General features: G+C 41.6%; 1 protein-coding gene across 3 annotated transcripts; it reads right to left on the bottom strand.

Annotated features, from left to right (window-relative positions):
- Positions 1 to 1872: 1872 nt before the first annotated feature.
- HMCES (5-hydroxymethylcytosine binding, ES cell specific) lies at positions 1873 to 26710 on the bottom strand. 3 transcript variants are annotated; one of them, XM_054587476.1, is made up of 7 exons: positions 26652 to 26710; positions 25914 to 26119; positions 15582 to 15725; positions 14640 to 14765; positions 6641 to 6822; positions 4326 to 4518; positions 1873 to 2648 (listed from the first exon to the last, which is right to left on the bottom strand). In XM_054587476.1, exons 2-7 carry the CDS (start codon positions 26094 to 26096, stop codon positions 2412 to 2414), a joined length of 1065 nt encoding a protein of 354 aa, XP_054443451.1. In that variant the 5' UTR covers positions 26097 to 26119; positions 26652 to 26710; the 3' UTR covers positions 1873 to 2411. The 3 variants fall into 3 exon arrangements, with proteins under 3 accessions (XP_054443451.1, XP_054443450.1, XP_054443452.1); XM_054587475.1 differs by lacking the exon at positions 26652 to 26710 and adding an exon at positions 26588 to 26649; XM_054587477.1 differs by lacking the exon at positions 26652 to 26710 and adding an exon at positions 26595 to 26634.
- Between the last annotated feature and the right edge of the window lie 105 nt (positions 26711 to 26815).

Below are 26815 nucleotides of genomic sequence, written 5' to 3'. Positions count from 1 at the left end.
TCTGCCTCTCCTGAGACTAAAAAGCAGGAAAGAATGCCCTAAATTAGGTCTAGAATCAAGCCTGATCACTGTACCCATAGCATTGGAGGGTGAAGAGGAGCTGCCATCTGAGAGCACTGTCCAGGGTCCAGAGAGCCATATCCTGGGGCTCTCCTAATTGCCCCAGAAAATGTGGGGCCCAGCCTGACTTGGCTATACCCAGACAGGCAGGTGAAGGCTGCCCTGTTTGTTCCTGAGATTTGCTCTTTAAAAACAAAGGACAAGATTAGATGCTCCACTGGTCTAGTAAGCAAGATTAAATATCAGCAAAAGGTAGGAAAATGTGTATTCACATGCTCATGAAATGTGAAAATTTGGAGAATTGGCAATACCTAATAAAGCTGATGATCCAGATAGGAAATTGCAGAATGAAATGTTCAAGACACCATTTTTGTAAACCTGAAATCACAAAGTATGTTCTCAGATATAAGAATATACTTTTAGCATCACATTCATGCGAAAGTATAAAAACCTAAATGAAAAGAACATGCTCCTGAGGACATTCTATTCTTTATTAAAATTGAAAAGACCTTGCCAAACTGACTTATATCCCTGACAGTGGGAACACAGTAATGAAAAATAAAGAGAATCTCATTTTTGTTGCTTATTAAACCTGAAGCAAATATGACAAAAGTCCTAACAATCAACCTTCTGGTAAGTTATATATATTTTTAAAGTCTCTCAGTAAAACCACCAAAACTCCATGCAAATCAGCTCAAACAAAACTGGAGGCCACAGTGAAAGCAAAGCACCCCTGACCTTTAGTGAAGGGTTATTGAATACTAACTACCACCAGGATAATCTCGCCCCCTCAACTGGAATGGTGATCTAGAGATAAATTTAGAAACAAGAAATGGTAGGTGGAGGTCACAGCAAGGTTCGGAGTCTGAGACCTCCCTCCCTCAGCCCTGCCAAGAGGCTTGAAACTGTCCTCTGATTGGTGAACTTTGACCCCTGATTTGCATAGGGCTTCTGTCAGCACCCCTTGGGAGGTTTGGTGGTGGTGGTGGTGGTGGTGGTGGTGGTGGTGGTGGTGGTGGTTTTGAGCCAACCTGCCCTCTGGGTTGGCTCAAAGCCTGCTTCCACACAGCTGCACAGGACAGCATTATGCAGGGTCTGAATGCCCAAGAGTTAAAAGTGAATCAGCCCTGGTGCTTCTCAAGATTTCATTGGTTTCTTCCCCTGGGATCCCTGGGAAGGCCCTCTCCTAGCATACCACAGCCCCACATTGGGGGCACACTCTCACACACTCACATGTGTGCTTAATCGCCAGGTATGGCACCTGGTTAATGCCTGTGGCTCCTTGCAGAGCACAGGACAGGACATGTAATAAAATGCTCACATTCATTTAACAAATATTTGCACACCTTCGGTTAACATTGGTAAAACAAAACAGTGAAAAAGCGGTCTCTGCTTTCATGGAATTAATGATCTGGGTGATAGAGGAACAATAGATAACTACTCCAAATAACTAAAAAACCATAAAGTGACTCAGTGCCAAGGAGTAGCCTGCAGAGCAAATCCTAGGGTCTCTGACTAGGCTGGGACAGATAGTCAGCTCCCACCTGCACCACAAGCCCAAGTCATCCTCTGTGTCCTGCTCTACCCAGAGGCTAGGGATCTGAATAAGGCTTGGAGGGCTAGGGCTTTGGGATTTTTCTTCACCCAGAAAAATCTATGCTCCCTGTGTAAGGACGAGGTCTTTGCCTCTGTACCCCATTCTCCCACAAGTCCCTTGTGTTTGGCAGGTATGCATTCAGGTAGATTTTAAGCTACAGGATTCAGACAACTTCTAAGATTGAGAGAAAAGAGACTCAACAAAGAACTCTCCATCCATCCTTTTTTATTGTTTCCAAAAAAGCAGTTTTGTCCACAGAAAGCCCCAAACAGTAAGATCCAAAACTACCCCCACCAATAGCATTTTTGGAAATGTAGACAGTTTACCAAATACAATTTATTCAGAAAAAAAAAATGTGTTAAGAACTTAATTCCAAAAGACTGAAAGAGTCCAAAGGCTGAATAAAAAACAGCCTTTTACTAAGCAGCACTAGGTAAGGTTTGTGCTGAGAACTGCCAGCTGGGTTAGGCTTTGAGGGAAGACTCCAACCAGTCCTACAAAGAGAAAACTGCAGGCATAATGAACCCCTGTGAGTTGATGGAGGTGGACCCTCCCCTTCCCAGCTGCCCATAACCCCACTGTGGGTTCCTGGTCATAGCCAGGATAGCCACTCCCCCATAAACCCACAACTGTTAACCAACGCTGTGTTATACCTCCTCCCAAAGCAAATACATATATACACAATGCCAGAATCTGTTATCAAAAATAGTATCCAGTGCAGCAAACCATGACCTTAGTCTCTCAAAGCCCTTTATTACTGGCTGTGAGGTCGCTTAGCCACTGGCTCCTCCTCTTTCTCCTTTTTCAGCCATCGCTCCAGGAGTCTAGCACTGCCTCTCTTGGTGGGGAATGGGCTCTTTTGCAGGAACTGGCTGGACCATTGGGACACATCTAACTCTGCCTTTTGGGATGTTTTGGGGTTTTCCTTTTTGGGTGACTTTGTGGCCAGCCACTGCAACATCTTCTGGCTGCTGCCACTTGCCTTGAGCTCCTAGGAAAAAGACAAAAAAGCTCAACCCATTCAGCTCAAGCTTTTGGCAAAAGGACAACTCCAAGAAAAGAAATACAGAAGAGGCATGAGGTACTGAATGAGATTTAGAAAATGTTACTGAGGGCCAGACAGGGCCCACTAGTCAGGAGAGGGAAGAAAGGAGCAACTGAGCGTGCTCCGAGGGGTATAAATGGTAGGGAGTAGCTCTTAGAGAAGGCTTCATGGAGGTATGTGGGGCCATTCAGAGAAGAGCTGTGACAGGCATTCAAACGTGCAGAGAATTAAGCATTCTCAGGGAAAAGAATGTAATTCAGTGACCAGGTAGCAAGTTGGGAAATAAAGCTGGGGAGATATGGCTTCAAACAGCCTCCATAATTAGGGATTCAGTTTAAGGTTGAACAGGCTGTTTCCCTACCATGTTGCCAGCCCCTCTGCACAGCCTCTTCTTGCTCGGCACTGCTCGTTTGCTTCCCTTACTGGCACTCCTACCCTGAACTGAGGGTTCTGAATTCGCATAATGCCACCTCTCCAAAATGTGAATTCTGTTGAGGTAAAGACCATGGCTGCAATGGGGCAGTGTCCAATGTAAAATGAATTATTTTTAGAGACATATAATTAAAAGCAGTATCAGGGCTGCAGAAGTTTGCAGTGAAATGAGACAAAAGAAAATAAGATGATGCTGACTGAGGATGTGGAAAACTTTAAAAACTTAAAGAAAAATGGGGGATGGGGATAGCTGCTCTTGCATTCATCGTCCTTAACACTGCTCAGGCATTCTAAGATGCCTATTCTTGGAACACTCAGAGCCATGTCCTACTTCAGATCCCTCTATGCCACCTAAAAACAGTGTGACTCCTAAACCTTTATCCTTGAATGTCAGGGGCGTTTTTTGCTCTGAAGCTCCCCTACCCAGTGCAGATCATTTGCTTGTTCAACTTCCCTTCGAAATACAGCTTTAGGATCCTTTCCAAATCTAAGAAGTTAAAGTTTATGGCAGGTATGTTCTCCAATTGTCCCGAAGCAGAACAAGAATTGGAACTTCTCCAACTTGTGATTGGGAAATCAAAAATAACACAGTTGGTTATAGACAGAGATACACTTGTGGTCAAGGGCTCCTTTGTTTTTCTCAAAATCACCCTCTAGGTTAGAAGCCCTCAAACTTGACTATAGTACCAGACTCACGAAGAGCTTCTCAATCACAGAAAAATCCAAGCTCACTCCTGAATACCTATTAACTCAGTAGGTCTAGATAGGGTCTGGCATTTATGTTTCGAAGAACTCTCTTGGGAACTCTAAGTTACAGCCAACTTTTTTTTCTTTTTAAATCCTCACTCAAGAATATTTTTCATTTATTTTAGAGACAGGGGATGGCGGGGGGGCGGAGAGAGAGAAACATTGACTGGTTGTCTCCTGAATGAACCTACAACCTAGGTATGTGCCCTGATTGGGGACTGAACCCACAACCTGTTGGTATGTGGGACAATGCTCCAACTAACTGAGCCACACTGGCCACGGCACAGCCAGCTTTGAATCACTGCTCTGCTCACCCTTGCTATAAGGAACATGAGTTTTGAGTGGTTTAAATTAAAACTCTAATTGTAAATGGGCATATCCTAAAAGAAAATGCTAAACTGGCAGAAGCAAGCTCAAAAAGGACTGTCAGTTACAGGCCCCTACCTTTTTAACCAGTAAGTCCACAGGAATCAGACACTCAGGGGTGTTGTTTTTGGAGCTGTTCACCACGTGAGAGACGGGATGGAAGATGATGTTCTCTGTGGGACGGATTAACTTCAGAGCTTCCTGAGTTGAGACCTTACCAAAGTCAAGCCATTTAGAGACTGCTTCCTCTCCATCTAATATGGCAGGCATCCTAGCCAGTCAAGACATTGGTTAGAAGAGGCAGAGTGAGGGTTGGGAGAGAAGGGAGAGAGACTTGAGTCAGTTGATAGCACAAATCACCACAAGGAGAAGCTCGCCCTCCCTCTGTGCCTCACATACTGATTGCTGCCACATGCTCCCTGACCACAACTTAACAGGGCATGAAATTCAACACTAGGACAGCCAACTTATAAAGTTTTAAGGCAAAGACAATGAATAGTAATTATGAGTGGGTCCAGTGCACTCCAGTGAACACATTAGCAAACTGGTGACTTTTCTATGATGCCCCAGGCTAGAATTAAAGTCGAAATAGATCCTTGAAAACTTGTCTGTCAACAATAATCTCCAGCCTTACAACCTATGACAGATTTACAGTAAGCAAGAGTTATTCACATAACTCTGAACAAAAGGAAGTTATGCTGCTGAAAGCAAAGAGGCTGTAAGATGACACCTGGTACTAAGGAAGATGTTAGGAAAAGATAGTTTGTTTAGCTTCCAGCTTTATGTCTTAGGCCAATGCAAAACATGGTACACACTTCATTGGTGAGTGGTACCAATGATTTTAGGAGATAAATGCACAGGCATCTATTTTAATCATTATTCTTATTTCAAAAAGTTGAATGTACCTAAAAAATATTTTATAGGGAATAGGTAAACATTATGCTCACCTCCTTCCACAACCACATCAAAATTAGAACTAAACTTAGAACATTCACCCTTGAGAACCACCTGAAGGCTAGCTGAACAGAACTCCCATCATTAAGGATATAGAAGCCACCTTGAGAATGGTAATGGGCAGAAATGAGCAGGCTGCACACCCATATGTAGTGGTTAAGAATAGGGAAGGATATCTTGACTGTGGAGGCTCCCACTGAGGAATGAAGGGTCCCAGCCCCACACCACGCTTCCCAGTCCCACACAGGCTTTGTAGCCTTTGAGAAGCAGTGCTAGAAGAGGAGTTACCACAACAGCTGGCTGTGAGAATTAGCAGGAACTCAGTCCAGGTGAAATGAAGGGCTGCCTGCTGTAGACCCAGGCATCCTTTTAAAGGGCCTGCACATAGACTCACTTGTTCACAAACACTCGCCCTAAGCTCAAGAAAAGGGACAGAAGCTCAAAAGCACCAGAGATATACAAGGAGGGACTGAACTGTCTGACTTCAAGGAGAAGGCTGGAGGGGCAGCTACATTGGGGACTAAAATGCCAGCAGGTGACATTTTTCCTTTGTAAAGCCCTCACCTCAAACAACTGGAGAGATACCAAATATGAGTTGCCAAATCTGAGTTTCTATTAACTTGGATAACACTGCTGTTGCCCCAGGCTGGTAATTCTGAGACCCTGCCCCAATGCACAGGCCTGGCCTGTGCCGTAGACTTCCCTAAAATCTCTCAAAAGTCTATAAAACCCAAAAAAGCAGCAGTTGGTCTTGGCGTGCCCTGTACCACTTGCAAAGTGATCCCAACCTTGTTACTAGTGGCCACTGGCCTAGGTTCACAGCATAACTACTCTTAGGATCCATCAAGCTCTGTACAGGCAGCTACCAAATGTAAATCACTTTGTAACTCCTACCAGGCTGGGCACAGGCAGTAACTAACCTTGGTCTGCATCAGAGTCCCCTCCCAAGAATCCCCAGAGCCAACACATCCAGTGGCTGGCTTCAGACAACACCAGAGTAGCACCCAATTAGCACAATAAAAAAACAGACCCAAAGGGCAGGCTTGTCAGGCAAGCCCTGACAAGTGACAAGCCCTGCTAAAGTAAATCCTGCTCTGTGGGGTCAGCATCCCCCGCCCCACAACAGCTCATCACTCTGGTCACAGACAGTCAGCCTGAAAGTCAATCCTACCCACTTATGCGCCAATAGCAATGAGGCATCAACTATAGTAAAAGAACACATGCAACCCACACAAGGGACACCTTTGGAGCATCTGGTTTAGGTGAACAGGGAGACAAATTGACTATAACTGTATTTTGCAAAGCAACTGTCTTAGTTTCCTACTGTCTAAATTTGTACATACAGAAACTTTAAATTCCAAAAGCAGCTTATCTGAAAGCAAAGAGAACAAACTCTCCTGTGAATCCTTTTGGAGCCAGGGATAGGAAGTGTGACTTGCCTATGGTGGATGTCATTCAAGCCTTTGCAGGAATCCACTGTGATGATGGTGTAGGAATACAGGCAGTCTCCTCCCTCTGGTGGCTCCCAGCAGTCAAAGATCCCGGCCATTGTTAGAGGCCTCCAGTTGTCCCAGACTTTCTCCCAGTCCTCAGGACTGTGTGCAGCACCAGTGCTGCCAGACTGGAAGCAAATACATGGGGAGATTAGACATTCAACAACCTTCTTCTACATGCAACTCAGGCACTACTACAGACTTAAGAGCACTACAATCATTTTAGAAGTAATAGTCTATGCCTTATTAATCCCCCTTTCAAAGGAAAGAGGGTTAGTGGCACATATCCATCAAAGCCATCTACAGATTTAGGGCTCTTTCATTATTTTCAGAATACAAATTAATACCTTCACTAGGCATTCAGGCTTTCTATGATCTGGCCCATCATTCTAGCGTTCACTTACCATGTTAATCTGAACCTGCTGTTTGTGAATGAAGCTACCATGCTGTTTTGTTCCCACTGTCTTGCTGAAACAACATTCCCCTGTCCAAAATGCCCTTCCCACTCTTTCTTATCGTGCTAATACCTACTTGCCAATTGAGATTCAGTTCAAGGCCTAGAATACAGAAAGCTAGAGAGTGTCACCTTCACCTTAAACAATAAGACAAAAGGCTAGATAACCTATCAAATCATAACTTTTATTAAATTTATTAGAGAACTGAGGTCACAGGGCAACCAATTAACCTGAACTTCAGGGAAAGACAGGGGCCTCCAAGGGGAGATCAGATACAAGCACTGGCTTACCAGTGACAACATGGAGAAGGCAAGTCCTTCATACAGTAGGTAAGAATTCAGCTAAAATTATTATTGAATTGCTAATGCAGAGTATGGGCTAGCCTGAGAGTACAGAATCCCTGGGAAGTACAGACACACCAGGGGCATTTGCATCAGCTTGTGGACTCTTCTCCACAGACCTCTCGGGTGTTCACAAGAAAGACTGGGGGTGGGGCAAGAGACTAGAGAAAGCCTTCCTTGCTGGTGCATGCCTAGAGAAGGGAAGCTCTCCTGCTTCAGGAAAGGCATGTAGCTTTACCTGGTCACTTTTCCTCTAAGGAATAAAAGACTTAATGAGTCAGGGAAGGGTAATAAACCCTATCACCCCTAAGATACAGATAAAGACTCACTGAGGCTGGAGAAGGGTAAAAGAAAAAAACCTCTACTCCCTTGGGGAAGGAGCAAAATTGCTAAGAAAGGATGAGACTGAGAGCTAGTGCTATAGTTCTGCCAAAGACTGAGGTTGAATGAGGACAAGAAAAAACACTCTTCACCCCCCTTGAGACTGGTGGCACCAAGTGACAAGCAACAGCAGTCTAATTCTGGATAAGAGGGCAAGGGCATGGGGAGGTCCCCTCTAAGGCACAAGATCAAAGGAAATACTACAGCTGAAATAAGCAGGGCTACTGAGGAAAACTCTCTGGAAAATCAACCCTTACTCTAAATACAAGGTGACACCAGTGAAATTTAAAACCAGTGGCGAACAAAGGTAATCATAAAAACAAAACCCAAATCCAGGTGAGCTGATAATATCCACTCAATCTCACATGTTAATGGAGTAATAGAAGAATAAGTGTATCCATTTCCAGGCATAAGTGTTATTCATCTCAGTCTCTGTGCTACATACTATGGCAATCAATGAAAAATTACAACACACATAGAAAAAGCCAAACCAAACAAACAAAACAAAACAACAGCAACCAATCAACTCCCAAGAGATACAGAAATCAACAGAATCAGGCTCAAGAGATTACATTTCCCAAATGCTGAAAATATCAGGGAATTTAAAGTAAGCATAAGTAATATGTTAAAGGCTCCTGTGGAAAAGGTAGACTACATGTATGCACAGTTAAGGAATTTCGGCAAAATTAGAAAGAATCACAGGTCAATAAAAATTCCAGACTGAAACATGGAGAAAAATTAATGAAGCACACAGAAAAGAACAGCCAAAAACTATGAACAATATCAAATTGTCTAATATGTGTGTACTTAGAATCCCAGAAAAAGAAAAAAAAAATGTGGCAAAGAAGTATTTGAGGTCCCTGCCTGAGCGGAATAGCTGCTGCCACGTGGGGGATGGGTCAGCACCAGGATCCTGCTGGCTGCTCTCTCAGTTCTCTCCCCGGGCCCTCCTTCCCCAGTCTCTCCTCAGGTCTATCTGGCCTGCTCTGCCCCTGCCTTTGCCGGAGCCCAGGGGTGTTGACTCTAGAGAACTTTGATGAGACCCAAGAGCTGCTAATGAGACTCATCTTCAAGACCCTGAAGGAAATATTTCAGAAAGCTTGACACGGGGTGGGGGGGGGGCGGGGGAGGGGCGGTACTAAGCTAATATATGGAGAACAGATGATCAACATTCTACATATAAGCTTCTGGAGAATGGAAGATACCCATTGCAACCTTCTCTTCTCAGGTGTCATTTTCTTCCTGACCAGAGTTCCAACCTCTTCATTTTTCTACACACTTCATTTTCCAGTCAATTATTTCATGTACTACATTGGATTTAAAAAATAAAGTGTTTTTCTTAAAAAAAAAAAAAAAAAAAAGCAACACATGCAGATAATTAAAATTCTAACAGTACAAAAGCATATGCAGAGAAAGTGAGTTTCCCTCCCATTGAAGGCCTCTCAGCCTCCTTTTTTTTATTTAATAAAGTTTTATTTTTCAAAATGTAAAAAAAAAGAAATATTTGAATAATATTTGAGAATTTTCCAAAAATTATGAAAGACTCAAGAGAAGCTCAGAGAACATGCCAAATACACAGACACAAACACATACACACCCTCTACACACACCATATTTAAATTGCTAAAAACCAAAGAGAAAATCTTTCAAAAAATCTTAAATGCATTGGGGTGTTACTGCATGCAGGGGGTGGTGTGGGGAGCCCCCACCCAGAGTCAGATCTGGAATGATATACTCCAGCCACCTTCAGGAGGGAGGCCGAGGGCCCCTGGAAGTGGACACCCCTCCCCACACACCTGCAAAGGCCCCTCTCAGCAGTAATAAAGCTTGTGTCCCAGGCCGGGGAAAAAAAATTCATTGGGGAAATGAAGTTGTGGTGGAAGTACACATTACAAACAGGAAAAACAAGCCACAAAAAAACCACAAAAATTACAGTAGACTTCTCAAAAGAAACTATGAAAGCCAGACACAATTAAGTACATTTTTAAAGTTCTGAAAGAAAAACCAAAAAACTGACAACCATAAATTCTAAACACAATGAAAATACCTATAAAAAATGCATATAGTGGGCCCTGACTGGTGTGGCTCAGTGGGTTGGGCATCATCCAGCAAACCAAAAGGTCACTGGTTTGATTCCTGGTCAGGGCACATGCCTGGATTGCAGGCCAGGTCCCCAGTTGGGGGTGCGGAAGAAGCAACGAATAGATGTTTCCCTCTCTTACATCCATGTTTCTCTCCCTCTCTTTCTCCCTCCCTTACCCTCTCTCTAAAAATAAAATCTTTTTTAAAAATGCAGATAGTGGTTGCCACGTGCTGGGTGCAAGGAGTAACTAATAATGGTAAGGAGTTTTTCAGGGTGGGATAATAATGTTCTGAAGTTAGTGATAATGGTCGCCCAACATTTTGAATAAACTAAAACCACTATATACTCTAAAAGGGTAAATTTTATGGTATACAAATTATATCTCACTAAAGAAAATCATGATTATTAAAAAAATGAAAAACTAGTTTTTCTGACAAAAAAATAGCATCCATTAGCAGCAGACCCGTGTTACACAAAGTATTAAAGTTCTTTTTTTTTTTTCTTAATTTATTTACTTTTTAAATACATTTGTCTCTGCCTCCCCCCCACCTCTTTCCCTTGCCCCCTCCCACCTTCCCTCTAAAGGGAAGTTCTTTAGGCAGAAAGAATATGATACTAGATAGAAACCTGGATACATACAAAGAAGTGAAGACCCATGGAAATGGCTAACATGAAAGTAAATGTAAAATTTCCTTTTTTTAATCACTCTAAACTATAATTGACTGTCCCAAACAGTAGCAATATATTATGAATTTAAAGCATATGAAAAAGCATAACAATATACCAAGAGGTGGGAGGAACTGGGAATACAGATTAGTTAAGTCCTTACACTACATAAGAAGCAGTATATTATTTGAAAGGAGATAGTAATTTAAAATGTAATTATAGAGTAGCTAGTAAAACACTTTTTTAAAAAGCAAAAATAATAAGCCAATGGTGGATAAAAGGAAATCTTAAAAAAACAAAACAAAACACCAAAATACCTCAATCCAAAAGCAGGCAGAAAAAATAGGAGAAAAGGAAAAAAAAAGAGTTGATGAAACAAGTAGAAAACAACTAACAGAATAATAAATTTTTAAGATACTATATATAAATAATTAAATGTAAATGTTTTAAACTCAAATTAAAAGAGTGATTTTCAAATTGGGTAAAAAAAAAAAAGTGAGTCCAACTATTTGCAGTTTCAAAAATTCCCTCCTCTGGGAAGCTGTCTATGATGCCCCATTCTGAACTATATTCTCTGTGCTCCATAACCTCATGAGCATATCTTCCATGAGCATTCAACCACTAGTCTGCAACTGTTGACCTGTCTGTTTTAGTAGTTAAGCCTTGAGGATAGAAATCATGTTTCACTGAACTTCCAGTAGCTTAGCAGAAAACATGGTATATGCTTAACAAATGTCCACTGAATAGCCATATATTTTCATAGGCAAGAGAATAACTGTAGAGGATTGAGGAAAGTGCCCTTGTAATCCACACAAGTGCCTAACAGTCTCTCTAAAAAACAGTGCCAGAGGAAAATTCTATTTTCGGATACACAAGTCCTAGTTTAAGGGTGGAGAAGCAGAGGAATGGAAATCTTATTGGATGGTTCCCTCAAGAAACAGCCCCAGCAGTTTTGACTTATATTTAATTTTAAATGGAAAAAATCACAGTAGAGAATCTAGGAAGATGGCAGCCTGAATACACAGCCCTAACGTCATCCCTAGAATAACAAAAAACCCAGGACAAGCATGCTGGCACCTCTAAAACAAGAGTAAGGGCCACTGGTGTGAAGAAAGTCTAGGGGAAGGACTATGCATTTAGCAGCTCCCTGAAGAAGGTAGAAAGAAGCCTGAGGATTCTCTCAGTGGAGTCATACATGTTTACTTGCTATGCAGGGTCCTTAGAGAGGCTCATCTCTTAGGTTGGGAGAGAAGTGGCTGTAAAGAGGCTTCTTTCCCTTTCCTTGGAAGATGTGTAACACTAATTTGCCACTGTTGTAAACTCCTATTATATAGTAGGGTATATCGAGGAATGCACTATGACAAGCTGGTAAAGAAAAATTCTACCTATCTAGAGGAACTAAGTAAATGGAAGAGAAGACACTAAGTTAATAAAAGTAGACTTAATGGGAGAAAGAAAATAATTAACAAAAAGGTAATGAAAGTATTCAGTGAATAGACACTGGGAAAAAGAAAATCAAATCCTTACTGTATTCCTTGGACAAAGCTAAACCTGAATGGATGATTTGGCAATCCTGGTACATTTCTGTTGTCCATTTATCAATAATCATTCAAAACTTTTTCCACTATTCTCAAATATCTGACACTATCTCCCCACCTCAATCTCAGCTGATGACTTTGCTTCCTATTTCACTGGCAGAAGAGAAGCATTCAGAAGAAAGCTTCCACATGCTTCTTAATGCTTTTCCCACCTGCCAAATATGTGGTCTTCTGTCCACTTTCTAATGGTCTATGCCTTTTGCTAGGTCCACTTCTCCACTGGTGCAATCACATCCCTCTAGTGACTTACACTTTCCCCTGTTCTCTACTGGATTATTTCCAATAGCTTACTGAAGTATTGTTATTTCCAATTGTTTGTTGCTAATATATAGAAATAGTGTTGATTTGTATATACATAGACCTGAGGATAAAATTTCCTAAGGTACTTGCATTGAGGTAAAAGTATTACTTAATATCAGACTTAGGAATATATTTAACCACAGAGGTACAAGACTTGTACACTGAAAACTATAAAATATTTTTGAAAGAAATTAAAGACCTAAATAAATGGAAAGGCACTCTGTGTTCACAGACGGCAAAATGGGCAATACCTCATACTGATCTACAGGTTCAATGCAAATTCTATTAAAATCCCAACTGCCCTTTTTTTTTCTAAAGATTTTTTTTTTTTATTTTTAGAGAGGGGAAGGAAGGGAGAAAGAGAGAGAGAGAAACATCAATGTGTGATTGCCTCTCACACACCTGCTACTGGGGACCTGGCCCACAACCCAGGCATGTGCCCTGACTGGGAATCAAACAGCGACCCTTTGGTTTGCAGGCCAGCGGTCAGTCCACTAAGCCACACCAGCCAGGGCTCCAGTTGCCCTTTTTGCAGAAAGAGATAAGCTGATCCTAAAATTTATATGGCACTTCAAAAAAACCCAAATAACCAAAACAATCTTGAAAGAGAAGAACAAAGTTGGAGTAGTCAAACTTCTCCATTTAAAAACTTACTACAAAGCTAGAGTGTAATATTGCATAAAAATAGACATATAAATCAATGGGATAGAATCTAGAGTCCACATATAAACTTATACATCTATAATAAATTAATTTTTGACTGGGTTCCAAGGCTGTGCAATGGGGACAGAACTGTCTTTTCAGCAAATGGTGCTGGGACAACTGGATAACCGCATACAAAAGAATGAGGTTGAAACTCTATCTCACACCATATACAAAGATTAATTAAAAATAGATCAAAGATCTAAATATAAAGCTAAAACTACAAAACCTTTAGAAGAAAACAGATGGGTAAAAATCTTCATGGCCTTGAGTTTGGCAATGGTTTGTTTTTTTTTTAATTAAAAAAAAAAATCCTAGCTCGAGGATATATTTATTGATTCCAGAGAGGAAGAGAGAGAGAGAACCATGTGAGAGAGAAACATTATCAGCTGCCTCCCATACATCTCTCTACCAGGGATTGAACCTGCAACCTTTTGGTATACAGGATAATGCTCCAACTAACTGTGCCACCAGGCCAGGGCACAATGGAATCTTAAATATGACACCACAGGCACAAACAATGAAGGAAAAAAACAAATACACTGGAATTCATTAAAATTTAAAACTTTTGTGCTTTAAGGACACTATCAAGATAGTAAGACAACTCACAGAGCTCGGGTCAGTGTGGCTCAATTGGATGGAGCATCAACCCACACACACATAAAGGTTGCAGGTTTGATTTCTGGTGAGAGCACATACGTAGGTTGCAGGTTTGATCTCTGGTCGGGGTGCACATGGGTGGCAACCAACTGATGTTTTTCTTTCACAATGATGCTTCTCTCTGTCTCTCTCTCTCTCTCTCTCTCTCCATCCCCCTTCCTCTTCCGCCCCCCCTTCCCCTCTCTCTAAAAGCAATGAAAAAATGTCGAGTGAGGTTAAAAAAAAAAGAAATGAAAGAAAATATTTGCAAATCATATATTTGGAAAAACTCTAGTATCCAGACTACATAAAGAAGGCTTACAACTCAACAAAAAGCAAACAATTCAATTTAAAGGACTTGAGTAGATATTTTTCCAAAGAAAATATACAAATGGCAACAGGAATATTAAAAAATGATCAGATGTCATTAGTCACTAGCAGAATGCAGATAAAAGCCACAATAAGCCCTGGCTGGTGTGGCCCAGCAGATCGAGTACCAGCCTGCAAACCAAAAGGTCACCATTCAATTCCCGGTCAAGGCACATGCCTTGGTTATGGGCCAGGTCCTCAGTTGGGGGGCGTGCGAGAGGCAACCAAAGAATGTTTCTCTCACACATCAATGTTTCTCTCCCTTCCTCTTTCTCTTTGCCCTCTCTCTAAAAATAAATAAATCAATAAAATCTTTTTTTAAAAAATCTATGAGGGAAGAAAAAATGCCCTTCTTTGGATTAGTTTCTCTGTACCCTTCTAAATATTTACTGTGAGTGCTGATGATGATACCTCTTCTGTTTTTATTTGGGGGAAGTAGATGAAGTATGGCTGTCTCTGGCTTGTTCTCTGACATCGCTGCCACTCATAGAATCCATCTGCTAAAACAACACAGCGTCTCCCCTTTACCAGAGGCACCTGAGGGAAAATGTGAACAAGATATAGTCTTAGTGATAGAATCAGGTTTTGTGAACTTCAGTTAAAATCTTAAGTCTACCAATGTATAAACTTGGAGTGGCTATTTAATTTCTCTGTACCTCACTTTTCATATGGATAAAGTCACCACTCACACAGATGTTGAAAAGATTAAATAATGTACACAACAGCAATAGTTGGCTACCTAATTAGCCATACATCCCAGTATTCACATCCCATGGAGTTCCCTCCCACACTGATTTAGGGCTCGGCCAACTGAATACCATACAAGTAATGCTGTACAACTTCCAAGGCTAGGTCACAAAGCCTTGCAGCTTCTGCCCTGCTGTCTTGGATTTTGAGCTTCGGGTTAGCCAGATGCCAAGTAAGAAGCCTGACTACCCTGACAACCCCCAGCTAGACTTGTGGAAAAGCTTCCAGTTGCTCTACCCAGCCCCGCTGAGGTGTCAGACAGGTGGGTGAAGAAGCCACCTTAGATATCCAGCCCCAGCTGTTATCTGATTATAACTACACAAGAACTTGCAAGTGAAAACTGTCTACTTGAGGCCAGTCAACCCACAGAATAAAAGAAATAATATAGTATAAATAGTTGATTTGTTTTAAACTGTTAAATTTTGGCATGGTTTGTTACACAGTAATAAATAAAACAGCACTCAACATGAACAACAGAGAACACAATTTGAGACCTTAAAGGAGGTTCCAAAGAGAACCTTATTTTATTTTTCAGGGATAAAAGGCACTAACAGCTCTGTTCAAAAAAAGAACAGAATAGGTCTTTTCCCTAGATAAGCTACCTACCTTGAAGGACGGTTTCTCCATGATGGTATCACTACGACAGTTGCTAGTGTTGAACTGCAGTTTGGAAGGATCACCTTCTTTGAACCAAGATGGGACCAAGCCCCATCGCATGGTAGCAATGATACGCTCAGATGAGTCTGCACCCTGCAATGGAAAAAGGTTAAGATCCAATAAGGAGATCATAAACTTAATAAATCAAATTTAGCACATGCATTACGTTACTATTAGTATCAAATACAAAGGAGAGAGATTATTAAAAGAGAAAGATTCTACTTGAAAACAATTTTAGAGATTTATCACTGTGTAACTCGTGTTCTTTAAGAATCATATTTATTAGAATGTAAGATGTGCTGCTTGGGTAGAGTAGGGGATACAAAGAGGTTTTGTTCCTGCAAACATTTAATTGGTGCCTACTAAGGGAGCGACATAGTGCTAGGCTCTGCACTTTATGTGGTCCCAGCTCTCAAGAGTCACATGTTATACACAACACAATGAGGTACAAGCTGTGATTAAGGGATACACAGGGAGCTATACGGGAATGCTTAGCCTTAATGGGCTTACATTCTAACATGTGAGCCCACATAGACATAAAAATAGTAGGCTAAGGGCCGAATAAGTGGTACATACAATGAGTGTCATAGCAGTTTTGTGGAGAGTGATCTGTGAGGGATGGAATGGAGAAGTATCAGCTCCTTAGAAGGGGCAGATGTGGCAGGGGTAGAATAAGATGGTTCTTAAACTGGGTCCTATAAGCTGTACAGGATTTAGACAGAGAAGAGACAGGAGGAAAGACCAGATATGAAATGATATAAGCAAAGAAGCCATATCAAGCATATGCAGAAAGTAGCTCTGGCTGGTGGGGCTCAGTGGATTGAGCACCAGCCTGCAAACCAAAAGGTTGCTGGTTCAGTTCCCAGTCATGACACATGCCTGGGTTGTGGCCCAGGCTCCCAGCTGGGAGTGGCAAGATTGATGTATCATGTTTATCTCCTTCTTTCTCTCTCCCTTCCCCCTCTCTAAAAATAAACAAATAAAATATTTTATAAAAAATAAAAGAATATGCAGGAAGTGGTTTTGTGCACAAAAGCAAATGTGACGATGCTATTTTTAGGAGGGCCTGCTTATAAAGATTGGCTTTCAGTTAGCATCTGGGAAACAATATTTCGAGTGTTCCCACCTTTCTCTTACTGATAAGAATGGTTTATTGTGACTAATTTGTTTGTGCAAAAATTAGGTTTATGCTGAACACCCACTTTCCTTCTGGGATTCTGGAATTTTAGTACTTGCTAAGCAGAGAGAACTTACATGACCAGTCCCCAATAAACGCCTGGGTCCCTGAGTTTCTAATGGGTTTCCCGTGGGCAGAAAAACTGCACATGTTACATTTTTCATTGCTGGAGAAGCAATGGACTTAGTTTGTTCCTTCGCGAGAACACAGTAAGCATGTACACGAAATTGTCCAGATTTCAACTTGTGTATTTTTCCCATACTGATTCTAATTTGTGCCTCCTTTCAGTGTAATAAAGCTTAGCCACAATATGCCTTATATGTTGAGTCCTTCTGATGAATCTCCAAACGTGGGGGTAGTCTTGGGGTCACCCAACACATGGTTAAGCTTTATTTTTGGCATTTGTCCCTTGAGAATTTGAAGAAGTCTACAGATTAAACAGCATATACACACTATTCTGCATGGCACAGTACACCGTGGTTTGGAAGAAACCAGTAGTAGAGAGTGCATTTTGGGTACTACCACAATAGTTCAGAAATTTGGTGATAAGGATACAGTAGCTCTGGTGACAGTAGAGAGAATAAGAGACAACCCACACCGGCTGGTGTGGCTCAGTGGATTGAGCACCAGACTGTGAACCAAAGGGTCACTGATTCGATCCCAGTGAGGGCACAAGCCTGGGTTGCGGGCCAGGTCCCCAGTAGGGGGTGCACAAGAGGCAACCACACATTGATGTTTCTCTCTCTCTTCTCCTTCTCTTCCCCTCTCTCTAAAAATAAGTAAATGAAATCTTTAAAAAAAAAAAAAAAGGCATCCAAAATATAGAAAAAATAAAATTGTGGTGCAATCATAAAAAGAAAACAGGGATGATTAAGTTTTCAGGCCCAGAAGACTGAAATAATGATGGCACTATGAACAAAAACTCTGAAGATTGTGATTTAGGAAAAGATCATGTGTTGACTTTCTGATAATAGTGGCAAGACTCTGGCAGTTTAAGGAAATGGTTGATAAGTCTTTACCATTTTCCCCTTGAGAGCTGGGGTCTATGTGACTTGCAGAATGTGGCAAAGCGACACTGATCTCTAAGGCTAAGTCAGAAAAGGTTTTTCAGCTTCCTCCTTATTTGCTCAGACATCACTTTTAGAACTCTGAGCTGAAATGTAAGAAATCCAATTACCCTAATTGCCAGCATGTGAAAAAGCCCAGGCTGTGTGCAGACGCCACTTGAAGGTACTCTGAACAACAGCCCAGGTTAAGAGGCAATGTCGACCACCAGATAAGTGACTTAAGATGCCTCTACATCAGATGCTGGCAAACTTTTCTATAAAAGGTGAGATATTAAATATTTTGCAGGCCTAACAGTCTCTGTTGCAACTATAACTGCTGTTGTAGGGACAAGGCATACATAGACAATAGATAAATAAAAGGACATTGCTGTAGGACATACAATTTCATTTACAAAAATGGTCAGAGGGCCCTAGTTGTCTGACTCCTGCTTTAGATTATTCTAGGCCCAGATGCCAAGTCTTTTCAGCTGAGACCCCAGACTTCAGGGAAGAGACAAATCATATCTGCAATGCTTTGTCTTAATTCCTCCTAACGAACGTAATCAAGGTTACTTTAAGTCACTATGATAAAATCCAAATAAGAGCTATTTACTATGTCCAAAAGTGTGTGGACTTAAAGCTTTGGAGACAGGCAGCATGGTAGAGAGAATGGGTCACCAAACCTTAGCTCTAGTGGTCCAGACAGTATATATTTTTGGCTTTCTGAGTCCATATAAGTCTCTGCTGCAATGACTCAAGCAACTCTGCCACCATTGGTATTGTGAAAGCAGCCAAAGAACAAGTGAATGAGTGTGGTTGTGTTCTAATAAAACTTTATTTACAAAAACAGGCAGTAGGTCAGATTTGGTCTGAGGACCATAGTTTGCCAACCTCTGGTACAGAGGAAAATATAAGTCCTTTGTAAGACCCTGGTTAAAAAATCCCTTCTCTGCTACTTATGATGTTGGACCAGTTTCAATTTCCTTGACCCTCAGCTTTCCTTTTCTGTCAAAAATAGAGTGAATACCTACCTTGCAGAATCATTAAAATATATGTCATAGATTCCTCCTCCCAATACTGAGCACTCCTCTGCTTAGCTATCAGCTGTCTATCATCCCTTCCCCCAGTTGTACTTTTTTTCCTCTCTTGATAGAAAATTGGGGAGCCCTTATTCAATCCTAAACCTGTCCCTCTCATAACTTGCCCCCCATCACAGAAGGAGCTCTCAGGCCTGGGGTGGGTGCCGAGGTGATTCAACCTTTGTGCTGGAAGGATGCAACTTCCTCTTGAACAGTGTGCTGTTGTAAAACTACTACCAATAAAGTTTTATTTTAAAAAATGTGTGTCATGGCCCTGGCTGGTGTGGCTCAGTAGATTGAGTGCCAGCCTTTGAACCAAAGGGTCACCTGCTTGATTCCCAGTCAGTGTGCATGCCTGTGTTGCAGGCCAGGTCCCCAGTAGGCAGGGGTGCACAAGGGGCAACTACACATTGCTGTTTCTCTCCCTCTCTTTCTCCTTCCTCCCCTCCCTGAAAGATATAAATAAATAGAATATTTTCTTAAAAAGCTAAAAAAATAAAAAAATGTGCGGCATGGAATATGGATACAAATTGTAGTTTGGTATTTTTAGAATTATAAAAGTGACTGGTAAAGCCATTAGGGTAGTTTCTTAGGGGGAATTTAGCCTGGGAGTACAAAAAGAGAGAAGGAAAAACGAAAGGAAAAGTAGAGTCCAAGAAAAATTACTTAGAAAAAATTAGAATGTGAAAAGTCAAGAAAGGAATCATCAGTAGTGATGTCTCAGACTGGCTTCCCTTTTAAGGCTAATCCCTCCACTGTGCTCTTGGTAAGATTCATTCAAAATCTTGCCTGTTTTAGTCACTCTCCTTTCTACACACATACACACAACACAGTCCATTCTCATTATTCATGACAGATTCTACAATGTTGCTGCAAACACTAAATCAGCAAATACTGAATTTTTGCTTTTAGGGGAAATAGAGGAAATACAGGACTCGTTTCCCATGAGCCTATGGTGACAATATTTTCATTGACTGATTAATACATCACCTTGTTTTATTTGTATTTCTGTTTAAAGACCCTTTATTTCATATATATTGTTAATTCATTAATGCTGAATTCATGACCAACAGCACAGTAAATCATGCTGGAATTAAGCTTATCTAACACATGTATTTTCTCTGTAAGACATTACAACTTTTTTACACTTAGGAATACCAGCCAGCAAGCACTTCAAGAGTATGCTTGGAGACAGTTTCTTTTAGGGGGAAAAGGGGCAGTTTTAAACAGTGAAATCACAAATGCAAAAGAGTAACACTAAATAGATTGCAAAAAGACACTTGTTTATAGTCTAACAGTTGAAACAAGAAGGTAGAACTTCCTCTTTTTTGGTTTGTTTTTTCAGAGCTTTGTCTCATTCAGTCTCAGCTGGGAATGTGTGTATCAGGTGTCTTAAATTCTCACTGCCTGTATTGTCCATGAATGAACATAGATATTATTTTGGGGGTTACAAATATATTTAGCAAGCAGGCAAATTTGCAAACACAGAATCTATAAATGAGGATCAACTATGTGTGGTTGTGTTTCCTTTTTACAGACAGAGGCAACCTAGATACCTGTGGACTCTGAGAAAGAAGATGCAAACTAAGAAGGGCTCCAGATGGCTAAATGGGGTCAAACTTAAAACACGGAGCCTAGCAGCAATTTCTACACAGGGGACTCTCATGCCAACTTGACTCCAGGGAGAAGCCTGCACTAAGCTGCCTGCTACCTGCTGGCACTGTGTTTTTGCCATCTGAGCCAGCCCTTATAAATGAATTCCTGGGATCTTATTTCAACCAATAAGACTGAAGCTTTCCCTATCCAATCAGAGCTGCACAGCCATATCCCATTAGCTTCTTCACTTACCAACCAGAGCAGCTCCATTCTGACCAGTCAGGACAGTGGCTTTTGGACCAAAATGCGCGAATTTGGCATTCTCATTTGTATGAGGACAGATCAATCAGGGACCAGGGGCAGAGACTTCTGTCTATGTAAGTTAGCTCCCTCTGGCTCTGAGAGTCACTTTTCTTCTCCACCAAAGACTGAAGACTGTGTTTCCCCTCCTAGAGCTGACACACCAATATGAAACATGGAAGATGTCTTGCTGGAGCAAAGCAGAGAAGACCGGTGAAGAACAGAGCTGTCTACTTGGAGAAGAGCCTGGCCTCAGGGCCACCAAATAGCCATGCGTTTTCACAGCCATGCTGTGTCATAGTTGAGCTGTTTGCACTGAGTAAAGTTTCCTTCCTCACTACACCCCAAGTTGGGGATTCCTGTTGGTACTGAATTGACACCAGTGACTTTTGGTTGATCCCTGCATGCCAAAAGAAAAAACTTATGGTACTATGTGTGCTGGATAACTAAGCAAAAGAAAACCCTGGAAGAAATGATAAAGGATGTAAACCCAAGTGTTAATCTCATCAGGGATAAGAGGAAGAACGAATGTGCAAAAACACAGAGCCTTAGGCCTAACCCTAACCCTATCTTCCTGAATCAAATGTACCTTCCAAGCAGAAGAGGCCACTGACCAAGCAGAAATGAGAATAAGAGAGATAACATTATATAATGGCCAATTAAATGCTCTCTCACAAGAAATTTGCAAGACAATACTTTTAAATCTGAGATTCTCAACAAGGGGCAATTCTGACAGCCACCCATCCCACTGCTGCCACTGCTGCAGGTGAAGGTGAAGGTGTAGGTGTGCAAACCTAGTGGGTATATTTGGCAATATCAAGGGATGTTTTTGACTGTTATGACCAGGATGATGCTACTGGCATCTAGTGGGTAGAGGCCAGTGATGCTGCTAAACATGTTATAATACACATGACAGTTTTCCACAGCAAAGAATTATGCCACACAAAATGTCAACAGTGCTGAGGTTGAGATATCCTACTCTTACAAACTCCAGTGATTATCTCTGAGGTGTTCACTTGACAATTGTAAATCAAACCCAAATGTGAGGCTGCCTTCTACTGGGAACAATCAATAAAAAGTGGCTACAAAGCCAATATACAGAAAATATTGCTCAAAATTAGTCATCTTTTCCTCTATCTTTCTGAACTGTGACCAGAAGAGCTGGTAGCCCTGGGGTAGATAAATGAAAAAGGAAGTGATTTGCAAACCAGTGGTTTCAAATGTAAATGTTGCAAACTATACATATGTGCTGGCCGTTGATGATATGGATTAAATGAACTACCGAAATGGTTCTAATTTTGCCTTTTATTTTTTTAGTATACTGTTGATTATACTATTACAGTTGTCCCATTTTTTTCCTCCGCTTTATGCCCCATTGCTCTGCTCCGCCCCCTCTCCAGCATTCAACCCCCGCCCCCCCCGCCCCGCCTTAGTTCAGGTCCATGGGTCATACACATTAAGTCCTCTGGCTTCTCCATTTTCTATACTACTCTTAACCTCCCCTTGTCTATTTTGTACCCACCAATTATACTTCTTATTCCCTGTACTTTTTCCCCCATCCTTCCCTCAACTCCTTCCCTGCTGATAACCCTCCACATGATCTCCTTTTCTGTGAATCTATTCCTGTTCTAGTGGTTTAGTTTGTTTTTGTTTTTTAGGTTCAGTTGTTGACAGTTGTGAGTTTGTCATTTTACTGTTTATTGTTTTGTTCATCTTTTTCTTGAATAAGTCCCTTTAAGATTTCATATAATAAGGGCTTGGTGATGACAAACTCCTTTAACTTGACCTTATCTGGGAAGTACTCTATCTGCCCTTCCATTCTAAATGGTTGCTTTGCTGGATAGAATAATCTTGGATGTAGGTCCTTGTCTTTCATGATTTCAAATATTTCTTTCCAGCCCCTTCTTGCCTGTCAGGTTTCTTCTGAGAAATCAGTTGATAATCTTATGGGAGCTCCTTTGTAGGTAACTTCTTTTCTCTTGCTCCTTTTAAGATCCTCTCTATCTTTAATCTTGGGTAATATTATTATGATGTATCTTGGTGTGTTTCTTCTTGGATCCATCTTCTCTGGTACTCTCTGAGCTTCCTGGACTTGCATGTCTAATTCCTTCACCAGACTGGGGAAGTTTTCCTTCATTATTTGTTCAAATAAGTTTTCAGTTTCTTGCTCTTCCTCTTCTCCTTCTAGCACCCCTATGACTCAGATGTTGGAACATTTAAAGTTGTCCCAGAGGTTCCTAAACTTCTCCTCATTTTTATGAATTCTTGTTTCCTCATTCTTTTCCTGTTGAATGTTTATTTCTTCCTTCTGTTTGAAATCATCGAGTCCTAGTTTCCTTCCCTTCACTGTTGGTTCCCTGTATATTTTGCTTTATTTCACTTTGCATAGCCTTCACTTCTTCCTTTATTTTCATCCATACTCAATCATTTTTGTGCCCATCCTAATTACCAGTGTTTTGAATTCTGTATCTGATTGGTTGGCTATCTCCTCATCACTTAGTTCTTTTTCTGGAGTTTTGATCTGTTTTTTCATTTGGGCTGTATTTCTCTGTCTCAGTGCACCTGTTATACTGTAAGGGGTGGAACCTCAAGTATTCACCAGGGGAGGGCAACCCACTTTGCTGTGTTGTAGTGCTGCATGTAAGAGATAAGAGATGGGTCAGAGAGGGAACAATGCCACTTGCTTGGCTCTTGCCCTGCTCTCAGTTGCTTCCCTTTCTACCCATAAACGAATTGGGCCCTTCTCATGCTGATTCCTAGGTGGATGGGTTTGTGTATGTTCTAGGATCCTGTAGGTCCTTCCAACGGACTCTCCAGTGAGACTGAGAGTTTCTCCTGCTGCCGCAACCCCCACAGCTTTTTATAGCGAGAGGTCTTGAGCCAGAGGTATTTCCCCGCACTGGAACCCTGGGTTGCATGGTCTGTCTCGCTCCCAAGCTATTCCTCCCATTTTATCCACATGCACATGTGGGACTGCCAGGTCTGCCAGCAACTGCCTTGCCCACCCGGTCAGCTTGCCACTGCCTTGCAGCATGTCCTCTCTGCCCCAACTGCCCATCTCTGCCCCTTCTAACAGTCTGGATGAATGTTTCTGCTTTAACTCCTTGGTTGTCAGACTTCCATACAGTTCAATTTTCTGGCATATCTGGATGTTTTTTCTTTTTAAATTGGTTGTCCTTCTTTGGGTTGTGAGAGGAAGCAAAGCACATCTACCTATGCCTCCATCTTGGCCAGAAATATAATTTTGCTTTATAATTTACAGGTTTGAGAAAAAATGCAAACCTCAACTACTTATCAAATTTACGAAACCCTAGCAATCTTAATAAAATTTATTAGAGATGTGGAGTCAAAATACCCATCAATCAGCAAATTCCTACCCCTGAACAGAAAAGGGGGGCTATACTTGCCAGGGGCTCCATCTACCCCATTCCTAGTTCTGGGAAGCATCCACTTGGGTGGGAACACTGGTCTGGACCTCAATCCCAGGTCTGTCCATCACTGACTGGGTAACCTAGGGCAAGTCACATTCTTTATACTCTTCTGCTTTTATATCTGTTAAACAATTTTTTCTTCCAGCTAAGATTCATTCTATAATTCTAAAGAGGTGGTACAAAAAGATCCAAGGTTAAAAGAAAATATCTCATACACTTAATCCTTCTCTCTTTTCACATCAAATTATACCTTCTTTTGAAACATGTTTTATTGTTTCCTTTCCCAGTCAAGATTCCCTTTGATATTAATTTTATTTTGATTATCCTCTTATTAAAGAAAAAACTTTCTTAAATGGTCCAAGAATAAACTATTTTAGGTAAATGGATTCATTTAACCAAAAAGATCAATGTTATTTGTTTATTTCAAAGTAATGTGATCCCCATAATGTGGAAATGAGTATTTTTCTGACAACCACAGTATCACAAGAGTTCTGAAGAGTATGTAGCTGTGGTATAATCAGCTTTATAAAGTGATTTAAGCATTATAGATAAAAAGGATAAAAATCCAGCATGGAAACAATCATGTTTTTAAAAACCTATCAAGGATATTTACATAATATTTAAATTTTTTAAAAGACATGGAGAAACTATTAACTTCTGAAATGAAGCATTTTTTATCATGTGCATGCTTGTAATAAAAATAAAGCAAAGAAGCAAAACATGATTATAAATTATTGGTCACTCCAACACTACAATGGGCAAATAATATATACACAATGAGTGCAATTAAACTTCAGATAACCACATCAAATAAATCTGTTTCTAACTTTAGTGAAAGATAAACATAAAAAGATTAAAAACCCAAGCAGAAAGAATGGAAACTTCAATGGTCAAGAAGCTTTAGAGGTGTTTTATATTAGCTAGTTTTTATTCTACCCTGGGCTAGAGATTCTGATTCAGCACAACTGGTAAGGGGCATGGAAACCTTTTTCTTTTTTATAAAGATGCTCAAATGACCCTGATGATCAGTGAGGCTGGAAAGATGCTGTCTTAAAAAGTGTATTCAGATACAAGGGTCATATGTTTGACATGCATTAAGGGTAGTTTGTCTGTATAAAGAACGCACTTAAATTGAGCCTAAAGAATACTGAATTATCTTGCAAGATCAGAAGATACCAATAAATCTCATTTCAATGAGTCCAAAAGTGGTTCTCAACTGGGGGTCAAATAAAGACTTTTTTAATGTATCTCACAGGCCAAGCATACACACCAAACCAAATCCAACACGGGTTTGAACTGCATGGGTCCAATTACATGTGGACTTTTTTTCAATAAACATTGTAAATGTATTTTCCTTATTATTTTCTTCATAACACTTTTTTCTCTAGCTTACTGTATTGTAAAAATACAGTTTATAATACAACATGCAAAATATGTGTTAATCTACTGTTTGTGTTATTGGTAAGGCTTTTTTTCGGTCAACTGCAATCTATGAGTAAAATTTTCGGAGAGTCCGAAGTTGTTATATGTAGATTTTCAGACTTTTGCAGGGTGAGGGCATTATTAGAGTCAATATATCCGGCCTGCCCCCTCCTGCATTATTCAAGGGTCAACCATAGAGGACCACAACGCCAAGAAAATAAAGTGATTACCTTCTCAAAGTGTAGTCGAGACAGAAGCACTGGGCTGTTAGATTGAGGGCTATTGTTGTAAGAGGGGCAATACTTGTCAGGGTGTCTCCACTCTGGAAGCCGCTGCTGGCCCTGCCGATCCTGATAGGCACAAGCTCTTGCGAGGACATCTCTAGGTAAATGGCAGGATGTTCGCCCACACATTCTTCAGCGCGGCCTCTCACGACCTGTAGGTCTCAAAACATTAGATGGTTTGAGCCACTAGCTCCTCGCTCTGGGTGATTCTTTTTGTCCATATTGTCTCGTCCTCACTCCCCTTTCCCTCTCTCCATTCCTGGGATTAATTAGAGCCTCATACCAGCGAGCACCAGCAAATCTGGATTACGGTAACCAGGGCCGCGAAGGTGGAAGCCTTTGGTAGTATCCAAACTCAGCTTCTTCCTGTCCACTGTGGCTCCTCTGCCCTCCAATACCAGGGACCCACAGGTCATAACACCCTACCTCCGGCGCAAGTCTCGGCATCAAGGTGGCCCCAAGGCCGCCCGTTGGCGCCATCTGGGTCCTCCACGCCAGGGCTGAGGTCCCGCCAACGCCCCCAGGCTCCCCCAACCCCGCACTTCGGGTCCACCGGCCTCCAGCGTCGCCTAACCCCCACCTCGGCCCTGGCCCCAGCCGGCCCGCCCGCGTCCCCTTACCCCCAACCTCGGCCAGCGCCAGTCGTTTCACTCTAACTCAGCCCGACGACCCCAGCTCTCTCACCTTCCCTTCTCGCCTCCGCCGGCCGGCCGCCTCACTCGTCGCCCTCACACCGCCCAGGCCGCGCTCCCGGCCCCGCCCCCAGCGACGCAGCCTAGCCCCACCTCCAAGCAGAGAGCGGCTCCATTGCTGTCCCTTAACCCGTGGCGCTTTCGCCTTCTTTCCCT

The sequence above is a fragment of the Pteronotus mesoamericanus genome, unplaced genomic scaffold (genome assembly GCF_021234165.1).
Source record: "Pteronotus mesoamericanus isolate MK-2021 breed Mesoamerican mustached bat unplaced genomic scaffold, CSHL_Meso_final scaffold_118, whole genome shotgun sequence".
Lineage (NCBI taxonomy): Eukaryota > Metazoa > Chordata > Mammalia > Chiroptera > Mormoopidae > Pteronotus > Pteronotus mesoamericanus.
This window is presented reverse-complemented; position numbering and strand designations above follow the sequence as displayed.